General features: G+C 58.5%; 1 protein-coding gene across 1 annotated transcript; it reads left to right on the plus strand.

Annotated features, from left to right (window-relative positions):
• The first annotated feature begins 14,581 nt into the window (after positions 1 to 14,581).
• On the plus strand, positions 14,582 to 20,226 carry MYL3 (myosin light chain 3). The gene is made up of 7 exons (XM_065935392.1): positions 14,582 to 14,791; positions 17,185 to 17,212; positions 17,373 to 17,522; positions 18,313 to 18,486; positions 19,579 to 19,656; positions 19,766 to 19,808; positions 20,007 to 20,226. The coding sequence occupies exons 1-6, from the start codon at positions 14,651 to 14,653 to the stop codon at positions 19,792 to 19,794; spliced, it is 600 nt and encodes a 199-aa protein (XP_065791464.1). The 5' UTR covers positions 14,582 to 14,650; the 3' UTR covers positions 19,795 to 19,808; positions 20,007 to 20,226.
• The last annotated feature ends 4,790 nt before the right edge of the window (positions 20,227 to 25,016 follow it).

Genomic DNA, 25,016 nt, shown 5'->3' on the forward strand with positions numbered 1-25,016 from the left:
AAAAAATTTAATTATTTTTTTACCAAACTCTGCACCAGCCCAGGACTTTGTCCCAGACCCCTGGTCAAGGAGCAGAGGCAGGTCCAAGCAAATCCGTGTTCAGGTGTCCTGGGCTGGGCCTCTCTGCCACTGTCCATGGGTTTGCCTGCTAGGTGCCTAGGCCAGTTCAGCCCCTCAGGTGTGTGTGTGCCTCAGTGGTCTTCTCCTTGCCCTGCCAAGCCTTCCTCTGACTAACTGTCCTTCTGTCTGCTCCTGTGTACCCCCTGCCTGCCCCTTCCAGCCTTTTCCACATCTCAGAAATTTCAGGCCTCCATGAAATATGAGCACAACCCCTATGAGTGACTTCATTCAAGTTTTGGACACCTGGAGAAATCAGGTGATGGCCCAGGGTGGTTCAAACCCAGGTCACAAGCAGGAAAATTGAGGCTGGGAAAGCCTGCCCTCCAAGCACTGGGCATCCAGTGTCTCCCAGCTAGGAGAGCTGGGGACCCTCATTCTACCCAGCCCTTGCCTTGATCCCTGCAGACCCACGCCTCCATCTCTCTATCTGACTCTTTACTCACTGGAACATGGGCTCCTGATGTGAAATCAGCCAGGAAGCCCTGACAGGCTGCTCACTCCCACTCCCCCCCGCCACCCCCCGCCCCGGTCTCCAAGCCGCCCCCCAACAAGGCTCAGGGCCTGCTTCTGTTGTTGCAGGTCACAGAGGGATGGTGGACAGATGACCTCTCTCTGTGGTTCTGCGGAATGAGCTGTAGCAGAACCAGTGCTGGACCTGGATGCTAAGGGTAGAGATGGTGAGGAGGAGACCGAGCAAGATCCTGGAACTTCACCTCGGGGCTCAGAGGCTGCCCTTCTGCCGGAGCCCAGTCTGAGCTGGTTTGAGTCTGGAAGTCTCAGGCTCAGCCTGACGAGGTGTAATGATTCACGTGGTAGCTGCTGCTCCACACATTCCAGCCACAACCCCCAGTGCTTAGCGCGTGAGGCGACTGGCCCGGAACCACCCCTAGTGGCTGGGGCATGTTCCTAGCGCCCCCCCACCGCAGGGGCGACCTCTCCCCGGGTCTTCCAGGCTCCTGGGTAGGAGGATAGCACACCGTATAGTTTCTAAAGTAACTTTCTAGTTCACAGGCTGGAAAGAGGGGTGGGGAATTTGTCAATACCTGGTCTCCAGGCAGGGAAAAATGAGGCTTGAAGGGAGTTCCCTGGTGGCCCAGTGGGTAAGACTCTGCACTGCCGCTACAGGGGGCGCGGGTTCAATCCCTGGTTGGGGAACTAAGATCCGGCATGCCAAAAAAAAAGAAAAAAAAGGAAACTTAGAGAGGAGACTTGGACTGGCCAGGGGCGCATAGCGAGACCATGACAAACAGGGTTCTTACGGGAACTTACAGGGTTCCTGGTCCTGGCCTGGGCAACTCCCAGTGTCTGACTCCAAGGGGTATCCCAGGGCAAGGAGACCGTTCTGTGACTAAGGCCACTGGAGGGGCGGGGGGCCGACTCCAGCTTTTACAGGTCAGCGGGCAGCTGTGTTCAGGGGGAAACCCTCCTGTGTCCTCTGTCTCAAACTTCCCAGTGCCCTGAGCTTTCCCCACTTGGAGTCTCTTCCTCTCTGAGCCCACACACACACACACACACACACACACACACACACACACACACACACACCCTGCTCCCATCCTCCCTGGCCAGGGAAGCAAGAGGCTGGGGCTCAGTGCCTGTTCTATTCTGACCTGTGGATCCTATTCGTGGCCTCAGTTTCTCAATGTGTCATTAGCAGATGGGCAGTTCAAGGCCTGAATGGGCCACATAAAGTGCCCAAGCCCTCGGGTCCTGGACACTGACCTGGGAAGCTGAATACCTGAGGTCCTTTCTCCCCATCAGCCTTGGGGGCTTGCCTGTGCAGGTCAGGCCGTGTTCCTGCAGTGGGCCCCAGCCCAGGGTTCTGAGGGGCGAGTCTAGCCCTCAGCTCCGGGGACAGGAAGTCGTATTTTGGTCCCGGGTCCTGAGGAAGGAGGCAGGGGGAGAATGGCAGCTCAGACCCAGTCATGTTTACTCGGGCCCGGCCCCCTCTGAGCTCAACAGGCCCATTCATTGGGAGCCCCATAAACCCTTCGGGGCTCCCTGAGGTGCACAGCGCCTGGACGCCAGGCCTGGCTGCCGCCCCCAGACCTGCTGGAGGCTGTGGGCAGCAGGTGGGGCGTGAGGGAGGCAAAGTTGGGGATGGCCATGAGGGACCCAGACATGCCTCGGCTTCCAGAGTTTTGCCTTGGGATAACGGTTTCTGCCCACGTGTACTGTGGAGCAGTTGGGGAAATCTGAGGGGTCTTCATGGCTGTGTTCCCTCGTACCAGGCTCCCCAGAGCATGTCCTCCAAGCATATGGCCTTCAAGGCAAGCCTGACGCTGTGGTGGCCCAAACCAGAGCTGACTTCCTGGTGAGGACCCCACGCCTGCACTTGGGTTGTCCACAAGCCACGCGCTGGCAAGGTGGGCATGGGCGTGCAGCCCTCCAGGTTGGAGAGAGGCCCTGGTCGTCCCCAGCGCTCTCTTCCTCATCTATTCAAAGGCACACCTTCATGAAAAGTGGAAACGTGGGGACTAGATGGGTCGCCGAGAGATGTGGTCCTAAGGTCTGCTCACTCACAGATCAGGAGGGGTGGTTCATATCAAGAGCCCCACCATGCGATCCTCCCACTCTGCTTAATCAGATGAGGTAAGATATTGTCCTGTGGTCCCTTGAGATGGAGGGGATGCAACAGCATTTAGTGAAAACAACTGTGGGTTGGGGGCCTGATCTCACCCGACTCCTGTGTGACCTTGGAAAAATCCCTTCTTTGTCCTGAGCTTGCGCTGACCGGACTTATAGGGGATGCAATCCAAAACTCCGCACAGCCCCCGAAGTTCCATGCTGGCCAGGGAGGGTGATGGTGGGAGCAAGACTTCCCACCCCAGACTCCTTTCAGTAGCTCCCCCACATGCACGGGGGCATCCTGGCCATTCGCTCAGGGACCCTGGCTGAGCAATGGGGGCAAGAGCGGAGTCTCCTTTCCTGACGTCTTCCAGGTGGAGTGTGACTTCCCGCTCCAGCGACTGTAAAATCCCCTGAAGCCTGGTGGGTCCCTAGTGGTGGTGGTGGGGGGCAGGGAACGGGGAGGTGGAGGGGACGGGGGTCTGTGCCTCGGAATACCCTCCTCCCAGGCGTGTTTGACACGTGTTTCCGCCTCTCCCGGCATGGGCTCCTGCTGCTGCTATTTATAACCTTTAAGAGCTCCTGCCGACTGCAAAGTTTTCTTAAACTCAAAATATCACCGAGGTCCTGGGCACGCGTTCCAGAGGCTGGCTTAGCCTTGCGGTTTGAAGGGACGAGGGGGCCGGGGAGGAGGAGGGAGGAGTGGGAAGGGGGTTAGCTCAGACCCTGGGTCTCGCCTGGGAGCAGTGACGGGGATGCCTGGGGTGGGGGAACCCCTAGTTCTTGCAAGTGGGGGTTCTCCTTGGCCTGGAGGGACCCTCTATGTGGGTGGTCCTTGTTCAGACTGGGCCATTTGAGGACTGCTGGGACATCTCTCTATGGGCCTCAGTTTCCTCTTTCTCTGAAAGCCTCAGGGCCCGCTAGCTGGGTGAAGCGATGAACTGGCAGTGACACTGGGAACATCTCGGGCTGCGACCAGGACTGTGTCTGCCTGGCTGTCCAACACCCGGCAGGCACAGAGCCTGGCCCAGAGGCGCCGTGGACGTTGGCTGAACTGGCCAGAAGGGGAAGTACTTTGGGGAAGTTTATAAAACTGTGTGGGAAAGCGATGTTCAGAGAGGGACAATGGCAGGCCAGAGGTCAACCCAGACCAGATCCCCAAGACTTCCCAATACCCAGGGCCCTCTCGGGCTGTGGAAGAGGCTGAAGGGTCCCAGCTGGGGACAGGTGAGTCACCACCTTGGAGGAGGATCCCGGGGTGACCGAAAAATGGATATGCATGGCTCGGAGACCTCCCTGGAGCCTCAAGGGGGCACTGGTCATCAGCTGGATCCGGGGAGGACTGGATGCAGTTCAGAGCCACACACCCAGCTCCCCCTGTCCTGGGCACTGCTCCATCTCTGAGAGCCCTCTGCCTCCTCAGGAGTGAATGAAAAGCTCACGCCCTGTTTCCCAGGGGGAAAGCAGAAGCCCCGGGGACCATGGACTCAGTCATGCTCTCCACCGGGAGGCTGGTGGCTTAGCTTGCCCTGCCTCCGTGGCACCCCTTTCCTTCCCTGCCTTCCTGAGCCGGTGTTGAGGGTGCAGAGGCAGGGAGCAGGAGCACTGACCTCTGGCCACCTAACATGTCCCGCCCCCCCTGCAACGCCCTTTGCCCCACAGCCGGCTCCAGAAGCCATTCCTGGCCCAGGGAGCAGAGCTGGGTCCCAGATGGAAGGGTGGCCACCCCCGCCCCTCCCACTCGAGCTCCACATACATTTTCCAATTTAAGCATGACCACAGAGGGCTATTTGGGGGTGGACGGGGGCAAAGAAGTGATGACCTAGCAGAGAGAGGAGCAGGAAGGGAGAGAAAGGAAAGTATTTTGGAGGGTCAGGCCTCATGGAGCCGCTCCTTTGATCAGATGCTTTTCTGTTGGCCCTCCTGAATCAGATCACTTACTCCTCAAACTCTTGAGTCCTTATTGTGTGTTGGACTGGCTTCAGAGGCTTGGAGGCCCTGCTTTTGGGAGCCACTTCCCTATAAGCCTATAGGCCCCACTGCCCTGGGGTTCCCATTGCCTGAACCCTGAGGAGTCTCTGCCCCTCACTGCCGGACTTGCCCTCCTCTTCATTGCTTCGTGGGGGGTGGTTCATATGCTCTTCAAAGTCCCCTTTTCTCCTAGGTCTTCCATCTGATTCTGTGAGACCTCAGATTCTGGATTCTTGCCCCTCTCTTGAGAGATTGCAAGCCCTGAGAGCAGGGACTGGGTCATCTCTGTGGGTAATCTCCAAGCCCTGTCTCATCCTGTGTCTCTGGGGGAGAGGAGAATTACTTTCTGGAGCTTTGGACTGACCCTTGACCCTCTTATCTCTCAGTTGCTATGGAGACGGCCTTCCTCTTCTGAGCCTCAGTTTCTCCATGAGGAGGGAGGGAATCCAAGGATCTCAGAAGGAGCTTCCTCCAGCCTCTCTGGACATGTCTTTTGTCCTGCGGTGTTAGAAAATTTTTCTCCAAGGAGCCTGATGAGATTAAACCTGATGGATTGGGGATGGGGGGAGGAAAGTGTTAGTTGCTTAGTCATGTCTGAGTCTTTGTGACCCCGTGGACTGTAGCCTGCCAGGATCCTCTGTCCATGGAGTTCTTCAGGCAAGAATACTGGAGTGGGCTGCCATTCCTTTCTCAAGGGGTCTTCCCAACCCAGGGATCAAACCTAGATCTCTGGTATTGCAGGCGGCTTCTTTACAGTCTGAGCCATCAGGGAAGCTAGGGAACAGCCTGAGGGTCAAGCCAGAAGGGCTGGAGTCCAACTCCTAGAGAGGAGACTGAAGCTTGGGCAGCCTGGGTCTACAGGGAGTGTCCACTCCAGTGCTCCAGGCTAGACCAGCTCAGCTGAACCTGTGGCCTCTGTCCTCAGTACCTCAGTAGAAAGATGGGTTTGGGGAGACCCCAAGGCCAGCAGGGGGCTGTGGAAGGGGAGAGGGCTCCTGGTTGGAGTAATCGATGGTTCCTCTTGGTTCCTGACCCCAAACTGCATCTACATTGATTATGGGGATTTTGAGCATGGTGGGTGGAAGGTAGGCTGGGGGAGGGGCTGCTACGCCTACGGGAGACCAAGACTTTGGAGGAGGGGGCTTGCAGGCAGGCAAAAGTCCCAAGGGGCACAGGAGTCCCCCAAACCCTCTTCCATTATCTGTAGCCTTGGATGAGCCCTGTATTCATGCAGAATTCCAGCCGATTGTTTCCTTGTTGACTTGGCGCTAAGCTCTAAGCTCCCTCAAAGAAGCTCCAGCCTTCTCCGAGGCACTGTGACCTGGGCAAGGGGCAAAGGTTGGTGCAAGTGGGGGAAGGAGGAGGCTCATGTCTAAAGATGCCCCAAACTGACTGCCAGAGGGGTCTGTGTGTCTGCCGAGCTAACCCAAAAGCCCATTCCATTGTACAGGGTGGGGAACACTGAGGTCTCCAGAGGGGAAGTGTCTCCAATAGTCAGTGAGGGACCAGGATCAGAACGGGGGTCCCCTGCTGTTTCTGATAACCAATCCCAGGACCAGAGCCTGGATCAGCTTTGGAAGGGACGTATTGCTTTGAAGTTCCCAGCACTCCATCTATCACCCCCAAAACAGCTTCTCCAGCCAGCCAGGCTGCAGACTTCTCAGACACAGTCTCTGACCGTTAGCCCTGGCTCCAGAATATAATGAGGCTTCCTAGAGCCGAGGGTCTCAAATCTAGATTTTGCAGAGAGCTGGAGGCTGGGTATCTTCCCTTTTTGTCTGCTCCAGGCCCTCACACTTGGAGGTCCCTGGGCTGGTTTGAGGGGGTCACTGCGCATTCCCAGGCATTTGTGAGTCTGAATCTGCCGTGGTCTCCCTGCAGCTCTACAGCCCAGCGTGATGGCCCCTGTCTGTCTCCCGTCATCCCCTTTGCCCTCCCACTGCCTGCTCTGGGGTCTAACATCTGGGAATGGAATGGGTCGGGAGCCTTCCAGAGAGTCCTTTCCCACGAGAGCCGAGCTCTGACCCCAGTCCTTATCTGGCCTGGGCGTTCCAAGAACAACACAGATGCTAAGGCTCGCAGGCCCCGAACCTGGGGACGCTGACCTCCCCAGGCCCAGCTGCTCTGCTCTGGCCTCTGTTTCCCTCTGTGAACGGGGTGGGGGTAGGGATGGCTCTCCAGGGTGTTTAGAGGGGAGGCTGTGGAAAGGTTCCAAGATTGTGGACACATACACTCAAACTCATATGCATGTGCACTCACATTGCCACCCAGATCTCATCATCAGGCAGGCCTGCCATGGGGCCCTCATTGCTCTCACCCTCTGCCTTTCTCCTACTTCCCAGAGCTTCTGATTCCCACCCAGAGCTCCTCCTACACCACGAGTTTGAAGGTGTGAACCGTTAGGGGTGTGTGTATCCAAAGGCACGTGAATCAGTGTACACTCACGTGCAAAGGGCACGTGTGGGCAAAGGGTATGTGCACCTGGGTATGAGGGTGTGCGCAAAGGCATCTACAGAGTGTGAGGGTTTGTATTTAAAGGTGTGTGCATAGGAGTGTGCCAGCTCATGGTCTGAGTGCCTGAGGGCGGGCTTCCTGACTGTGAGCCTGTGAGGACGTATGTGTGCATCAGTGCACGCACACCCTTCCTTGTGATTCCGGTCGACCCCAGAGTTGGTAGAAAGGGATCAGGTGGCTTGGGGGCGTCCAGGACCAGTGGGTGTCTTCAGACAGACACAGACACACAGTGAGGGCTGGTTAGCCTGACCGGGGGACCCTGTGAATGTGTGTGTATGTGTGTGTGTGAACGCGCATGTGTGTATTGTACTTCAGACATAAATACAGCGGGTAGGCGGGCCGCAGATATATAAATACCCACGCCGGCAGGTACGGGAATTGACCCTAACTATTCCTGGCCGGGGGCTTGGGCCATTTTTAATGCAGCTCCACACCCTGAGCCAGAGTGTGTTTGTGTGGCCACTGGCGGCAAGGACACAGCTGGTGCTAGGTAGGGTGGGGTGGGGACAGCCGGGGTCTGGCGGGGCCACCACTGCTAGGTGCGGTCTGCGAGGGGATGGGAAGGGGGCCCTCCCGGCCACCACTGCCTCGGCTTCTCCCACCCCCACCTCCCCTCCTCGTCACTGCCCTGCTTTCACCCCCGCCCCCACCATCCCTGTCCCCTGGCCTACAGTCCTGTCACTGCCTCCTTTAGCTGCCCAGCCCACCCTCTCTTCCTGCATCCCAGTGTGATGAGCCCTTCTTGTCCACTTGGGGCGTGGAAGGAGTCTTAGGGGAGTGGAAGGGAAGAATGAATCTGGCTTATACTGGGCTCAGAGCTGAGGCTGGGGGCCGGAGGGCTGTGTGCATACGCATTGTCCGCAGGCTCTGGGCAACTCCATCCTGCCCTGGACGCCCCCTTTGTCTCTGGCCGACCTCAACGACCCTCCTGCACCGTCTCCACCTCAGGGTCGTTGGGTCCGTCCCCACCTCTCTGTCAGCCTCTGTGGCTCGTCTCTGCCGCAGTCAGGGTCCCCGTCTCCAGTTTCTCCATGACGGCCCAGGGGAGCTGGTTCCTCCCCACAGCCAGCGTGAACTGTTTGCCTGAGACAGTTGGTCCATCCAGTCAAACAACCACCCAATTCAGACTCCTCGTCTGACTGACAGGGTTTTTTTTTCCCCCTGCTAAATTTACTTGCATTTTTGACTGAATTGGCCTTTCAACAGAGGTTGTGTCCACATGCCCCTACCCCGCCCCATGCCAACAGATGAACGGGCTCCCAGATGGACACGCACACAGATCCAGGCGCGCCCAGGCATGCTTCTTACACACGTGGGGTCACAGCCTCGTGTGACACATGTGAGCACACGAGATGACACATGCCCACACGCTCACACCCCGTGTGTGTTCCCATCCTCGTGCGCACAGGGATGCGTTTTGTCACACACAGACTGCATACATCTACCTGCTCACACACACGTTCATACCTCATGCCGTGGGGTCAGCGACTGTACCCCCTCGGACCCTTTCTGGGGCAATCTTGGGGAGACAGAAACCTGGGCAGAGCCTCCGCCCAGCAGCAGCCTGGGGCAACCGGCCCCTCTCCCCTGAGGCCAGCTCACCCTCCTTCCCCCGCCCTCAGCCTCTAGGTGGTCATCTCGGGCCGCTGCCGAACCCCTGCAAGCCTCAATAGCAGCTCCCAGACCCTGATCCTAAAAGGGGACTCTTTTTTTTTCTTCCAAGGACAATAAATATTTGCTCTTTGGGAAGCTGCTGGTGGGAGGGTACAGGGTTTGGCCCAGCGGCGGGGAATGTCCAGGGCAGTTCAGGGAGGCCGCAGGCCATGCTGGAGGAGGGGCTGAGCCCCTCTAGAAGCTCCACCAGCAGGGAGAACGGGGGAACCAGAGCTAGGCTACACCTCACTCCCTTCCCTGGGACCCCAGCATCAAGACTCTGTTTTCTCCATCCCTTTGTGTAGCATGTTGGTACCCGCTGCTCCTATCCCTCCCACCTCAGACTCCTCTCCCCCAAACCTCACTCCGTGAAAGCCGTTTTCCCACTTTCATTCATCTTGTCACCCCCTCCCCTCTCTCACGCACTCAGATTTCCAATCTATCTTCTTGGACCAGCCACCGGGGGCAAGGCTGATGCCTGCCCAGGCTGGGAGCATGCCCCCCCCAAAGTGGACCCCCACAGCCAAGGCTGCACCCTCCTGCAAGGAGAATCAACCTGGACAACAGTGTCCCCCGCCCTGTCCCCCATGAGGCGCTGGTCCCTGGTGGCTGCCTCCGGCCCACCCCTCCCTCATCCTCAATTGGGCTCCCAAATATAGCGGCCGTGGCCACAGCCGGCCAGGACACCACAGCCCCAAGCGTCAGTCCTGGGCCGGGATCAGAGGGGCAGGAGCTGATTATAGGTCCCTGGGCCAAACCCAGGGCTTGCCTGCCAGCCCGCTGGGCCCTGCCACCCCCACCCCCAGAACCACAAGTTTGGAGCATCTGGTCCCCGTCAGCACAGTGGGCAGAGGGAGGGGCCTGAGGGGTGTGTTTGGCCCGCAGAGGACAGAGTTGTCTGTGTGTGGTGTGGGGGTGGCGGGGATGGGCTCATCACTGCTCAGGGCCAGTGACTGTCCTTCCAACTCGGGATCACTGGGCCCCACCCATGGCCATTGTACAGATGGGGAAACTGAGGCCCAGAGGAACCAGGACCGGCCGGGGTGGGTTGCAAGAGCAGCAGAACTCTCCGGCCTCCCCCTTGGCCCGCTGCTTCCCATCTTTCAAGGCCTGGGGCTGTGCCTCCGGGAAGCAGGCCACATCCTGTTGGTGGCAGAGCAGCCCTGCTGGGAAGTCCTCCCTGGAGTCAGACTTTCACCCAAGGCTCCAGGAGCGTGGGATGGCACACAAATTCCTCTCCTTCTCCCGGGTCCTCGTGGCTGCCTCGTGCCGCCTGTAGCCAGAGAGGCTGGGCAGCTCCTCCCACCCCTACTGGGGCCTCAGTCCCCTCATCTAAGCAGCTGGGCAGGTACTGGGGGCTCTGCGTAGGGTTCATGTTCATGCGCACCCAGCACGGTGCAGTGAGTGCACATCCGTGTGGGTACACGCGTGTGCCCTGGTTGGTGAACTGCCGCCCACGGGCCTGCCCCCGCCCACATAGGGTCCCCGGGACCTGCTGCACAGCCACATTTGACCTACTTCTAAGGCTCTGGGTCTGGCCCAGGCCGCGTTCTTGACTCCTCCGGGAAGTTTGGGCCCGCGGCCCAGCCCAGGGGCCGCGGGCCAGGAGAGGCGGTCCTGGGCGGGCCGGGGCGGCCTGCGGAGCCTGCGGCCTGGGGGACAGGGCACGTGGGGAGCCCGACCCTCCTTCCCTGCCTCTGGTTCCTGGGCCCCGGGGACAGCCAGGCCTTACCCATCCCTCCCTCTCCCCACTCTGCACTGCTCCCTGCATGTGGCCACCATATTCTGAGCTCACTAATGGGCTGTGACAGGATGAGGGACATTCCTCAAGCCCCTCTGAACACTGGCGGGAAGGTCTGCCAAGCTCTCCCCCTCTGCTGTTTGCCAGGAGTTGATCCCTCCCTAGCCCTGCCCTTGTCTACACCGGGCAGCAGGCAGGGCCCATCTGGAAAACCAGTAGCCCCTTTCGTGGGTCTGGGTTCTGGGGTCTAGGTTTGGGTTTATGGGTTTAGAGTCTGGGTTTCGAGTACCTGGGTCCCGGGTATTGAGTCCTGGATCTTGACTCTGGCTTCAGAGTCTTGAGTCCTTTGCCTGGGCTCTGGGGTCTGGGTGGCAGGTCTGGGTTGGACACTCTGGGTTTTGGGGTCTGGGTCCTCAGAGTAGGGTCTGATCGTGGGCTCAGGGTTTCAGGATCTGTGTTTGGTCAGATCCTGAGGCCTGAGTCTGGGGTCTGGGTTTGGCGTTCTAGGCTCCAGATTTGGAGTCTTGGGTCTGAGTTGGGATCCTGGGTTCCGGGGTTTGGGCTCAGGATCCAAAGACCAGTTCCCGTCCCTTCTACGCCCCCTGCTGGCTGGTCATCACGGTCAGGTCACTGACTATACCTTCCGACCGTCCCCACAGCTTCAGGCTCTTGAGGGGAGTCTCAGAATGGATGGGAGTGTCGTGAAGAGCAGGCCTGAGCTGAGGGGGTGGCAGGTGGGTTGAGGGGCAGCTGCTGGAGGCACTGCTGTTCGGGGCGCCCCCGGCAGACACCAGAACTGTCGCTCCATCAGCAAATCTCCCCTGGCCCTGCTCCAGGGATGGGGTGTGGCCAAGGGTTCCAGTCTTCCTGTGAGAGGTCGGTAAATTGAGACGTTTGGGACATTGGCTCATCCAGCCTTTATGGAGTGCCTACTGTGTACAGCAGGCTCTGTTCTAGACCCTGTGGATATACAGCCCTGGAAGACCAAAAATTCTTCCTATGCCAACTGACATTCAAGGGAAGGGGCGCCCATAAGAAACAAGGGAACAGTCTCATATTAGGATGCAAGAATGGGGGGTCAGGGTGAGAGGAAAGGCAGATGGAGCTGGCCCAGAGTAGTCTGAAGAGGCTAAGTGGAGGTGATATCTCACTGGATCTGGAGGTGACAAGGAGCAAGCCATGGCTAGCGCCCTAAACAAGGACGCCAGGAAGAGGAAAGAGCACAGGCATGGGGGCTGGAAAGAACTAAGGAGGAGGCCAGTGTGGGTCTCCTGCCTCTCTCCGTAGGCCCCTCAGAAGTCGGGGTCCGCGTGTTCCTCAGCTGCAGGCCGGTGGTGGGGGAAAGTAAGGTGGCTGCCCCCAGAGAGGGCTCTGGAATGTGCCATCTGCATTGGATGGGCTACAGCTCAGACACTGGAGCTGGGGGAGTCAAAGGAGAGGGATCCAGACTCCCTCTGTTCCCGCAGGCTCTGCCAGGATCTTGTCTGCTGGGCTGTCATTCCTGAAGGGCATGGCGCCCAGGCTGGGGCTTGGGAGAGAGGCGTGAGCGCCCAGCCTCGTGTGGCTTCTCTTTTCTGTCCGTACCTGTCTCTCCCTGTCATAAAGCCCCCGCCCCTGCTCACCTAACTGTCCACCACCCACCTGCCCGCCCCGCTTTCCTCCTGTCCTCCAGTCCATCTTGCCTGAAGTCAAGGGGGCTGATCCCTGCAGAATCCCTTCTGGGGGCTGGGCATGAGTAATGGGTTGAGAGTGGCCCTGTTGGGAGAGTCTGGGCACCACTGCTTCCAGGAACCAGAGCTCCGACAGTCAAAGGCCGGGGTCCGACCTCCATCTGAGTCCTGGGGAGGGAGTGGAGGATGGCTCTGCACATGATCTCCCCACTGCAGGACTGTACCTGCTCTGTGCTTGAGGGAAGGGGACCAAGACCCCCCCTTCCCAGATCTCATCACCAGGCAGAGGAAAGTGGTGCTCTGTGGCTCTGGTGGGCTGCCTGAGTCTGTGCACCCCATCACAGACCTGGGACCCAAGCCTCAAGGAGGCTCATGTCACTCATCTCCTCCCGTGCTCGCTGGTATTGAGTGGTTTCCGGGGGATGGCAGTTGTGCACGGATGGATCAATGAGCTTGGGGGTCTGGGCACCCCTGTGTATGTCCGCCATGTTTCCCCCACGATGAATGAAAGGGGGTTGGGTGGGGTCTTGTTAGCTCTGCCTGTGGGTGGCTGGAGCCCCCGTAGGATGTCCAGAGTCAGTTGTCCTGAGGTCAGCAGGGAGATCTCTCTCTCTGTGTCCCCTCTGTCTGTCTTCTCCTCTTGCGGTATTTCTGACTGGTCTCTGAGGACCCTCCCCCACCCCCTTCTTTCTCAATACTCTTGCCAAACATCTGGAAGAAAAGTGAAAAACTTGCCTCTCCCCCAGCGCCGGATGTTGTCAGATTTCCAGATGTGGGGTGTTCTGCCCTCCAGATGAGGGGAGGACTGTCCTGTGTTCCAGCAAGGAGGGGACCTGGCCCCACCCCTGGACCGATGTCCCCCCCTCACCAGGAGCCTGAGTGATGGGATGAGAGGGAACCTGGGCTCCGTGGGAAGACCTGGGGGCACCCAGGTAGAGTGAAGCCTCCCCTCCAGCTCCACCCTCAGCGCTTCCCTACACCCGGGAAATCCCCGGGGGCCTCGGGGGGGTGGGGCAATGCCTCTGAAGTTTCTATCAAAGGCTCCAGGCATTTAAAAATAACAGGGAACACCTCCTTCCCGCCTCCCCACCCCCTCCACCGCCCCAGCACAGACTCCGGGCAAGGAACGGAGCCCAATGTGTTTGCAAGATGTCCCAGCGCTCCGAGCTCTGTGCCTGGAAGGGCTTCCTGCCACCTCGGCCCTCCCATCTCCCCCAAGGGTCACCCAGCCAGGCTGCCCAATGTCACCGCCATCCGCTGAGGGCTAGCACTTCAAGGTAGTACTAGGGGGTAGGTCAAGGTGGGGCACCCCTCCCAGCCCCCTGGGGTCCTTCAGAGACACAGACCCTCTCAGGGCCCCAGCTAAAAGGTTGGCAGAGGGCAGCCTGGGGTGGTGGGAGCGGGAGGGTGCAGTGGGGCCATGCCTTGACTGTGCCAACCAGAGGAGGGGCGAGAGCAGAGGGTATACGGTGTGTGAACAAGGGTCTGGTGGGGAGCAGGCCCTGAGGTGTGTGGGGAAAGGGGGTCATTGAAGAGGGGCTGTAGGAAGCGAGGGAGAAACCGAGATGCTGACCTCGGGGCCAGGCAGGTGCCAAGGCACAAGGCGGTGGATGTTGTTGGGCTGCTGAACCGGGCTGGGTGACGGCCCTCGAGGGAGCAGACCCCATTTTATTGCCATTTAGGGTATTCCCAGAGATGGGGGCCGCAGCTGCCAGCGAGCCAGACGCTCACACAGACACAATAAACACCCAACCCAAACACACAGAAGCAACACTCACAGACCAGAATGGGCCCCACAGAGACACGGACCCTCCTACCAGAGATCCACAGAGACCCTCCCCGCTGCATGCAAACACCCAGACAAACAGACAACGCACGTGGACAGACGTGGCCCTCCCTCTCCGCCTCCGTGTAGACACAGGGAATTCGAAGTGCAGGTGGGAAGTGTAACCCAAGGGGTGCCCTTAGGTAATTCCCGTCCTTCGGCCCCCAGCACAACACCCAACATGCCCTGGGTCCATCATCCCACACCTGTTCAGTTTATTGACCTCCCGAGGGACAGCAGGCCCTTATGTGTGTGTGGGTGTGTATGCTTCTTGGGGTATGCATGCGGGCTGAGCAGTGGCCTCTGTCTGCCCCTCCCCCTTCTCTCCTCAACAGGTGACTGGGAGGCCTGGAGAGCCCTCCCTCTCCCCCACCCATTCCTGAGCTTGAACAATGCCCTCCCCAGGCCCCAAAATAGCCCCTGAGCCTATCCAGTGTCCTTTTATGGCCCTGTCCGCATTGTACCCCGCAGGGGTGGGGCCGGGGTCATGAGGTGTCCAGGCGTGATAAAGGCCGGTTGCAGGAGAGGCTCACCTACCCTGCTCTCGGCTTCCTCCTCTCCACCCCTGCCTCTGCGCTCACAGCCTCCATGGCTCCCAAAAAGCCAGATCCCAAGAAGGATGAGGCCAAGGCAGGTGCCAAAGCAGCTGCAGCTCCAGCTCCCGCACCTGCACCTGCACCTGCACCCGAGCCCTCCAAGGAAGCTGAGTTTGATCCCTCCAAAGTCAAGGTGGGTGTGGAGGCCGTGTTTTAGGTAGGAAGGGAAGGGTAGGTAAGTGAATCCCAGAGTGGACCTACCCAGTGGAAGAGTGGGCTCCAGAGAAAGTGAGCACTGAGCTCTAGCTGGAAGCTTCAGCATCAGGAGGGCTCCAGCAGGAGAGACGGTGGTCAGACAGCAGGCAGGACTGCCCCAGTGTTGCTGAAGGGGCTGTCTTTTTGGTGGTTGGAAACTGACTCTCCCCAGTCCTTCTCCTCGGACCTCACATCCTTGGGGAATCCTGGGCCCGCCAGTGTCCCCCACCCCCGCAGCCAGGCAGGGACTTTTCTTGTCGCACTGTGGGGTTTTAAGTCCATGCCAAGTCCCCCAGGGGAAGACGGGGTGGGGAGCAAAGAGAAGCCAGGTTCCTGCCCAGGCTGGGTCACAGTCACCCCCGCCAAGGTCCCTGAGCCCCAGAGCTGGTGGGGCCTCAGCTTTGAGGTGGCGACGCTGAGCCACAGTCTGGGTAGGTCATGGAGAAAGTTGGTCATGGAGCTGTGACCAGTGGCCCCAGGAGCCCTTCCCCAGATTGGCTCGGAAGTCTTTCTCAGAGTCTAAACTTGGAGAATGCGCCGTGACTGCCACCTGTGGCATCCGCATAGTGGCACGCACCCTGCGTCCCGCCTGCGTCTGTTCTTGGCTGGCCAGCGGCCACCGCTGCCCTGGCTGCTGGCAAAGGGGCCCCGTGGAGCCGTCCCAGCCCTTCAAGATCCCCAGGAAGACTGCAGCTGGTCCTCACAGATCCACCTCCGCGTCCCAGATGGCGCCAGTGGTAAAGAACCTGCCTGCCAACGCAGGAGACACAAGAGACTCAGATTCGATCCCTGGGTCAGGAAGATCCCCTGGAGGAGGGCATGGCAAACCACTCCAGTATTTTTGTCTGGAGAATCCCATGGACAGAGGAGCCTGGTGGGCAGTCCACGAGGTTGCACAGACTCGAATACGGCTGAAGTGACTTAACGCAGCAGACAGTTTCAAATCCTAAATCTGTTCCATTGCCGTCTCTGCTCTAAGGCTTGGTTTCTTCAGCTGTGAAATGGGATAATAAGCCCTCCTCACAGGCTGTTGGGAACCATTCACAGCAAGTGCTTCCTGGAGTTGGCCCCCACACCGACCACCCTCAGACCCCAAGTGTGTATCCCACAGGCAGAGGGTTGGACAATCCCGGGGCCCATGGTGGCTTTGTGTGTTCTCCCTGAATCTGAGGTTGCAGATTCGCCCCTGAGCAGAGGAACTCAGGAGGTCTCTCCTGGGAACCCTGCAGAAAGCCATGTCAGGAGCTCAGGGCACCTAATCTCGGCGTGCTTCCTGGTGGAGGGAGCTCTCAGGTGGCCAGAAACAACTTGGTCGGGTCTTCCCAACACAAGGTTGAGCTGGAGGGCTGGGAGGGACAGCCTGGCGGGGTGGCTGGGGCAGTATTCTGCTCTGCACTGGGGTGCACCGAGGTAGGGACTCCAAGGGAGCCGCAGTGGGCGAGGTGCCAGTCAAGTCCCCCTCCCCCAATCTCCTTTCCCTGGTGCGCCCTTGACCTTGGGCTGAGTGACTGCAGTGATAAAAATAGACCTGGTATCGAGTGAGGAGGGGGAAACCGGGTCCCAGGAGGCCTCCTGACCTCAGGTGCCCCTGCCATGGTCTTGCAAACGCTCAACAGCTCAGGGCCTGGCCGCCTGCTGTGCCACGCTGGGGGCTGCCCTGGGCTTGCAGATGGGGGTGTGTGAGACTCAGGTGTAGGCGGGGCCAGGTGAGCAACAGTGCCCAGCCTCACACACGCAAACAGGTGCACACACAGGTGTGTGAATGCACATGTTCATCACACACAGCCCTCCTGTAGATGAGTTCTTATGTTGCAGGGCTCTCTGGCCTGTACCCTCAGCCCAGCCTCTCCTGCCACCTGCCACCCCCTCCCAGTGAGATGAGGCGCCCCCATCTCACACAGACAAGACTTGCCCACTGGGCCCCAGGCCCAGCAGAGCTGGCAAAGCCAGTGCCGTTAGATCTTGTTGCTTCAGGCATGTCTGTCCAGGACTGGGGGGTCTCAGGTAAGTCCTACCCTGGGTTGGAGATTCAGGACACAAGGCTTCCCTCCGCATCACTTCCCCAGATGAGGCCTAACTGGTGTCAGGTCTGGGTACACACAGACCCAAGGCTGTCAGGTAGGATAGGTGAGGAGGGGTAAGGAGGTGGGGGGTGGGAGTCAAGGTGGACGGCAGGAGGTCCTGGCGGTGGAAGTTGGGATCCTGAAATGCGGACAGGTTGGGGCAACCGAGGGGTTGAGGCCCAGGCTGGCCACGGGGTGGAGTGACCAGGAGGAGGCCTGGCCCCATCCTCTGAACCCGGCACTCAGAATTTGGGGGGTCTCCTTTCAGATCGAGTTCACTCCAGAGCAGATTGAAGGTGAGTGGTTGGCGGTGGGGGGGGTTGCGTCTTGAGCCCCGGGGCTGCGGGGCTGGGTTCAGGGTCCCCAGGCTGAGAGTCCTGCCGGCAGTGTGGGTTCTGGGTGGAGTGGGGTGGGCTGCCTCTGGAAATGTCCACAGCTCACGCCCCCTCCCGGCAGAGTTCAAGGAAGCCTTCATGCTGTTCGATCGCACGCCCAAGTGTGAGATGAAGATCACGTATGGGCAGTGTGGGGACGTGCTGCGGGCGCTGGGCCAGAATCCGACACAGGCCGAGGTGCTCCGCGTCCTGGGGAAGCCAAAGCAGGAAGGTGGGTGCGCTCAGCCTGAGATGTCCCCATCAGTGCCAGTCCCCGGGGGAGAACGCCATCGCTGGGTGGGGCAGGGGGACAACATGGGAGTCTCCCCGCTGTGCACTCCTCTGACACCCTCCCGTTCTCTGGAGGAGGACCTGGAGCCCAGCCTCAGGGGATGCTCTCACAAGCAGCGATGGCTCCTGTATCACCTGGCCGCACGCAGATTAGCCAGGCTTCCTGGTCATAAGGGACTGACAACAGTGCAAACCAGCCCCAGTGGAGCTGTGAGACCTGGCCTGGGTCTCCCACCTGCTCCTCCTGTCCCTCCTGGCCCCCTGGGCATCCCTCAGGGGGGCGGGGCCAGCTGCCCTCACCGCCTTGGGCAGAGACGGTTGCCCACTCTGCCCCAAGGAAGACTGAGACCCAAGCCCCCGCCGCAGGTACAGAAGCCCCAGAGAAGGTCTCTGACCTGCCCAGCTGCTCTTGACCCACCCTAGGTGGCAGGGAGAGTGGAGTCTGTAAGAAAAATAACGAGGTGCTAGGAAGAACTGATCCCCCAAAGGAGAACAGAGGGGCTAGACACCCACGGTGGTGCCGCTGTCTGTATGAACAGCAGAGGACCATGTCAGTCATGCATTTCTCAGCTGACTCAAGTGCCTGGTGCCGGGGGAGCTCTTGGTAAATGGCAAACTGGTGCAGAGTGCGCTGGGGAGCTGGGCGAAGGCAACAGGTCCTCATTGTCAGACTAGGCAAGGGGGCTGCCCGCCCGCCCCTCAGAGCCGGGTGCTCGGCCATCTCTCCACAGAGCTCAACTCCAAGATGATGGACTTTGACACGTTCCTGCCCATGCTCCAGCACATCTCCAAGAACAAGGACACTGGCACCTACGAGGACTTTGTGGAGGGGTTGCGGGTCTTTGACAAGGAGGGCAACGGCACGGTCATGGGCGCCGAGCTCCGCCATGTGCTGGCCACGCTGGGTAAGGGCGGCCGCCTCCCCACTCCCAGCCCGCCTGCTGGGGACATCTGGGAGAAAGCACGCTGTCCACTGCCTGCTTCTCCCTTGCGAAATGGAGGGTGATGCCATCAAGGTGCCTCCACGGCAGGAGACCTAGCAAATCTGTGCGGGGAATTTAGAAATTTAGATGTGAGATAAAGAAAGCCAGTGGGTGCAGCTCACAGACCTGGAAGGGCTCTGGGGACGGGGCGGGGCAGGGTGGCGCACCCAAGGAAGGTCAGTCAGTCCAGTCCTGGTGTTTGTTGCCTCAAGGTCAAATTCCAGAGCCGAGAAGGTGCTGTGCCTGCCTCTTGGGCATCCTGACTTCCACCGTCAGGGGCCTGGCTGGAAGAAATGTCCCCTTTTCAAAGAGAATTTTTCCTACAGCAAATATTCATTGAGCTCATATTCTGTCTGCTCACAGCGATCCTTCCTGCGTCAAATATTTATTGAGTGCCTAGTGTGTGATCAGCGCTGTGCTGAGGTTGTGTGTGTGTGTGTGTGTGTGTGTGTGTGTGTGTGTGTGTGTGTGTGTGTGGCTGGGGCAGGTAGGATGTGTGAGGGAAACAGCAGTGGGCGTTCCAGTGGGGGGACTGGCATGGCACACAAAAGCACAGAGTCAGGAAAGGGAAGGGCCAGCCTTGTCTGGGGGGCACTGGTGGTGTGTCTGGGGAGCACTGATGGTGTCTCTAGGTCTCCTCCACGGTCATCCCCAAGGTCCCCAGCTCTATCCTGCGCATCTTTCCTGGTCTCCTCTTGATGGAGGGAGACCAGCCAGCCTATTGAGCACAGGGGGAAGTCTGTGCCAGTGACCTGAACACCAAGATGGCACCGTTATGGGTGGAGTCTAGGCTCAGAGCGGGCACCAGGCTTGCACCCCAGGCTTTGTTCATTTTGACTTGTCACTGATTCTCCTGGTTTCAGAACTGAGGGGTGACAGCCCAGGCTTTGGGGTGTACCCATTTGAGGCATGGGGCATACTGGAGAGGCACACTCACCCATCCAGAGGCAGTCGGGGGGGTCCCCCAACCCTTCACACCTCGACAGTGCTGACTCAGCTTTCCACTCCCGCCAGGTGAGAGGCTGACAGAAGACGAGGTGGAGAAGCTGATGGCAGGGCAGGAAGACTCCAACGGCTGCATCAACTACGAAGGTAAACCCAGCAGGCAGGGAGTCTGCTGGGGGGAGGCACTGGGGTCCTAGGGCCCCTCCCTTGGCTACCCAGGGCCGAACCCTGAGGCTCACTCTTTCCTTCTTTCCAGCGTTTGTCAAGCACATCATGGCCGGCTGAACCTCTCCCCCCAGGTGAGACCCTGTGACCTTCCAAACCTGTGACCACCTTTGCCACCTCTGCTGATGCCGGTCCTGCGGCTCGCCCCTCACACCTCTTTCATCCAGCTTCCCTGTTGCCCCCTCCCCAGCCCCAGCAACGCCAGTCCTCAGCTGACATCCCACTGCCTGGCTGCCCCCTCCGCTGTAACCTGTGACCACCTTTGTTCTCAGGGAGCCCTAGGGGAGGCGGCGCTGGGGGCAGCTTCCATTTGTGATGCGGACACCAGAGGCTTGGAGTTGCAAAGGGCTGGAGGGGAGCACATGGCTCGCTCTGCACAGCCCTGCAGACCGGCCGTCATCACTGCCATCAGGCTACGTCGGCCAGTGACTGCATTGCTGTCTCCGCTCCTTGGGCCTCAATAATAAATGGCTTCTTTACTTCCTCCTCCTACCTTCCTTGCTTCCTTCTTCCTTTCTTTCTCTCCTTCCTTCCTTCTTTTTTCCTTTTTTTCCCTGGCAGTGCTGGGACTTCATGGCAGCACATGGGCTTAGTTGCCCCACAGCATGTGGCATCTTAGTTCCCTGACCAGGGATCGAACCCGCATCCCTTGCATTGGAAGGCAGACTCTTAAATCAGTGAACCACCAGGGAAGTCCCCGCCCTCCCCCTCCCACCTTCTTTCTTCTCTGTAGCCCTTTGGTTGACTTTTGTAAAAATCTACAAGCCACACAGGGTGAGCTCTGGACAAAACAGGGGGAAATCATTTCAAAATCTTGCCTCCTGGCTTGTCCCATTGAAACGGTGCCATCTGGTGTGCCAAACCCTCAGCGCCTGCCCACCAGGATGCCGGGCTAAGCTGCATGAGGACTGCCTCCCCTCCACCCCCCACTTCTGGAGATGGCAGCCATGCTCTGGCCTCTAACACGAGGATACCCCAGCAGCTTGAGAGCCCTGTCCAGGCTAACTAACCCCACGACCAGCCATCAGGGGCACTGGGGCAGAGCCACCCCTGTCACAGGTGGGGAAACCAAGGCCCAGAGCGGAGAATGGCTTTGCCTGAGTCACACTGGGAATGGGTGGCGGGGGAGGAGCCAATATAGTCCCCAGGCTGTCACGGCCGAGGAGGCCTTAGACCGCCCCCTGACACAGATGGGCAGTTGAGGTTCCCTGCTTGTGGTGTGATTCTTGGCCAGAGGGGCAGCAGCCGGGGGCCACCAGTGGTTCCTCAGCCCTGGGCTTCTCAGCAGAAGACAAGTGCGCAACCCCTGTAATGACAACAGGGGTGCATACGCCCCCCACCAGTGCCAGACCCACTGCCACCCCCTGTCCTGGGGTGAGGCCCTCCCCTCCTTTCAGAGCCCAGTGGGATGGGTGATGGGAGGCTTCCTGAAGGAGGTGATCTACTCTGATTTGATGGGGAAGAAGAGCAATGCTCTGCAGGGAGGTTTGGGGGCCCTAGAGGTAAGAGGTGTGGGGGACATCAAGGGCCCAGAGTGGGGAGGGCAGATCACACAGGGCAGGAAACAGCCTGCAGGCCAGGAGGACTCAGGAGGTCAGGGCAGCCCCCCTAGGGTGCAGATGGATGTGAGTGTGCCTGCCTGTGGGGTGAGTGTGAGGGCGTGTGAGAGCGGGTTGAGAGGGCTTGCACGGATCAGGCTGCCTGGGGGGATTTGTGTGGTATGGGGAGAATGGCAGGATTCTGCATGTGAGAGTGTGTGTATGTGGGCGTGTGTGGCAGTATGTGTGAAAGTCTGTGAGGGGCTGTGAGTGTGTGTGTAGGAGTCTGTTTTGCTTTCCCTTCATCCTTTCAGCATCTATTGAGCACCTACTGTATGCCTTTAGGCCCTGGGAACACTGCGGTTGGAGGAAGCAGTCAAACCCTCCACCTTGTGGGCGCTCATACAAACCTGACAAATCACCAAGCCATAAAGTGTATCAACCAGTGATCGAGGCTGGGCAGGGACCCAAAGCAGGGGAGAGGCTGTGCACTGTGTGTGTGCTCAGGGTGTGCATGTGAGTGTCTGTGCTGGGAAGGAGGTTGGCCTGTTAAATAATCAGATCAGGGATTATCTAAGAAGGCAATGGTTGGGCAAAGACTGAAAAGAGAAGAGTAAATATCCTGAATATATGAAGGATTTCTACAATTCAGTAACAACAACAAAATGAACAAGCCAATTCAAACATAGGCGAAAAGCTTGAATAGACATTTCTTTAAATGAGATTGGATGTGTTTAGGGTGGTATAGCCATAGAACCAAACAGACGTTTCTTTGAAGAAGATATACAAATGGACGTCCAGTAAGCACGTGAAAAGATGCTCAACATCACTGATTAGGGAAATGCAAATCAAAACCACGATGAGATACTACCTCACACCCGTTAGGATGGTTATTATCCAGAAAACAGAAAGTAACAAGTGTTGGCAAGAAGGGAGAGAAATTGGAATCCTTGGGCACTCTGGGTGGGAATATAAAATGGTGCAGCTGCTGTGGAAAAAGTATGCAGTCTTCAAAAAATTAAAAACATAATTACCATATGACCCAGAAATTCCACTTCTGGGTATATAGCCAAAAGAATTGAAAGCAGGGACTTGAAGAGGTATTTGTAAACTCCTGTTCACAGCAGCGCTATTCACAATAGCTGAAAGGTGGAAACAACTCCAGTGGCCATCAACGGATGAATGCATAAACAAAGTGTGGCTGGTCTATACATACAGTGGAATATTATTCTGACTTAAGAATGAAGGAAATTCGGACACAGGCCACAATGTGGATGAACTTTGAGGATATTATGCTAAGTAAAAGAAGCCAGACTCAGAAGGACAAATACAGCACAATCCCCCTCCAAGGTTTCTAGAATTCATAGAGACAGAGGATAGAATGGTGGTTGCCGGGGGTTGCGGGGAAGGAGGAATGGGGAAGCGTTGTGGAAGACAAGAAAAACAAGAGAGGTGAGATGGTGTTGTCTTAGGCTGCGCTTTCCCAGCAGCAGAGGTGAGACAAGGACTTGAATGCAAGTAGTGTTCCTGGGAGGTAGCCTCAGGGAGCAGGAGAAAGCCTCTGGGCAGGGAAGGAATTCCCCTGGGCGTATGAGAGCAGATCATCCTGGGGGTTCAACCCTGGTGGGGACCTCCAGAAGATGGTGGTGTTGTCCCACTGAGGGGATGCGGGAACCAGACCACTTATTCACCAGCTCCCATCTTTGCTGGTTGGGGTGGCGCCTCAGAGGTAGGCTGGCACCTAGCCGTGTGGGGCGCTATTTCAGCGTCTGCTCCAGGGAGCCATGAGGGCATCAGAGGGAAGAGACAGTCCAGCGGAGACGGGAGCAGAGAGTATGGTGGGATGCAGAGGAGGGTCCTTGGGCCGTGGGAAGGGCTTTGGTGTGTGCTCTGGGGAGATGTTCTATCAGCTGCTGTGTGGAGCATAGACTGGCAGATAGGCGCTGAAGCAGAGACCCCAGGTAGGAGGGACCAGGAGAGATAGGCACGCTTGGTCCAGCGAATATGGTGGCAAAGCGACCAGATTCCAGGTTATTTTTGAAAACACTCTCAGCAACACCTTGGGCAGATTTTGAGGCTTTCTTCTTCCTTCCGTTATCTAAAAAGAGTCCAGTCCAGCCCCGGATCTGGTGTGGGGTGGGGAGCGTGGTCTGCCCTTCCATCGCGCACAGTCCGGCTGGCTGGTGGGGCAGGAAGCAGAGGCTCTAGTGGGGGTGTCCACGTGCGCGTGTGACTCTGCTGGACTCTGGCTAGCCTTCCTGGCCAATGGATGGTTGAGGACCTCCACAGACGACAGCAGGGTCTCCCTTTGGCCCCGGTCAGGGAGGAGAGCCCAATGATTGGCTGATATCCTTCTGAGCAGGCCCCAGCTCTTGTCTGTTCTAGCCACCTTGCTCTCGGACGTCAAGTCCACGAACAGCTGAGATTCCTTTCAAAGATCTCCAGGGGCCGCCTGGGTGAGTGGTCCCAGTTTCCTTTTTCCGGGGATACCCGCCCTGGGTTGAGTCCCATCGGCAGGGATCACACCTGCTGTCGCCATTCCCAGGCAGGAAGCTGTCCTGCCTCCAAGTTTCCAGGGGTGCGGGATCTCAGGGGATATGTGTTCTGCTCTCCAAAGAAAGCCTGCCTCTCTTCTGGTTTCCAGAATGGTTCTGCAGGGCCCCAAGCCTTCTCCCAAACACACCCTCCGTCCGGTAGGCTCCCCTAATTCCTGGGAGTTACTACCCTACTTGGCTTGGCCTAGAGGTGAAGGGAGTACCCCACACATTCTACAGGACGCTTTGCAGGCCCCACGCACCAGTCTTCCAGCGTGGACACAAAGTGGACAGGCTGCAGGGGGCTGGCAGAGGCAGAGTCGGGGCTGTGGTGTCTGCTGAGCCCTGCCTGGGACGGTTTGGTGCCCTCTTGTTGGGGCTCTACTCCACTAGGAATGTCTCTGTCCCACTCATGGCCGTGGTGCCACTCTGGGGGCATTCTGCCTGTTGTATGTGGCTGTGCTGACCCCATGTGGGTTTGGGTCACTGCCTGTGGGTCTGAGTGTCAGAGCGGAGGGGGCCTGAAGGGTGGAACTCAGCTGTGGGGGTGAGGCTTCTCCTCGCTCAGCAGCCTCCCACCTGCCATGGCTGGGCGACATGCGTGTGCGTTTCTGTGTGTCCCTGTGTCCGTGTGTGTGTGTGTCCACAAGTGTGCCCGCCTCCTTGTGTCTGTGAGTGTGTCTGTGAGTGTGCGTGCATACCTGCAGATGCAGGTACCCATGTGTCTGTGCATATGCACGTGTGTGTTTACCTCTGTGTATGTGTGTGTGTCTGTTTGTGTGCATGTCTGAGTGTGTACGTGCTGGGGGGCTCTGCTGAGTCAGTGCTTGTGTTGGGCGGGCAGCACTCCCTACCAGGCTGTGGCCTCCCCACAGTTGCATAAACACTGGTCCCAGCTCCCCCCTCAAGCAGGGTGGTCCAGCCAGTGTCCCTGCGGCCGGTGGGAAGGGATGGGTGGGTGGCAAAGGGCTTGCCCTTGGATCAGCCTGGTCTCTTTCATGCCTCAGGTGCCAGGTCATGTGCCCCGTTTGGCTGGAATGTGGTCTGGGGTCTCTCGATGCCTTTCTTCTCCTATCTGGTCTGGGGCCTTATCTCTGAGGTCTCTGTGAGGTGACAGGAATATTCACCACTCCAGTCCTGGTCTAGGCAGAACCAGATGGTGAGTGGGGCAATCAGGGCACTGGGGAGCCAGGGGCAGAATTCCACCTCA

This window comes from Muntiacus reevesi, chromosome 4 (assembly GCF_963930625.1).
Source record: "Muntiacus reevesi chromosome 4, mMunRee1.1, whole genome shotgun sequence".
Lineage (NCBI taxonomy): Eukaryota > Metazoa > Chordata > Mammalia > Artiodactyla > Cervidae > Muntiacus > Muntiacus reevesi.

Excerpts from the sequence above, each read along its gene's own strand:
- MYL3 (XM_065935392.1), top strand. The coding sequence starts at position 14,651 with ATGGCTCCCAAAAAGCCAGATCCCAAGAAGGATGAGGCCAAGGCAGGT. Across the intron at positions 17,213-17,372 it reads CACTCCAGAGCAGATTGAAG|AGTTCAAGGAAGCCTTCATG; the intron begins GTGAGTGGTTGG and ends CCCTCCCGGCAG. Across the intron at positions 17,523-18,312 it reads GGGGAAGCCAAAGCAGGAAG|AGCTCAACTCCAAGATGATG; the intron begins GTGGGTGCGCTC and ends ATCTCTCCACAG.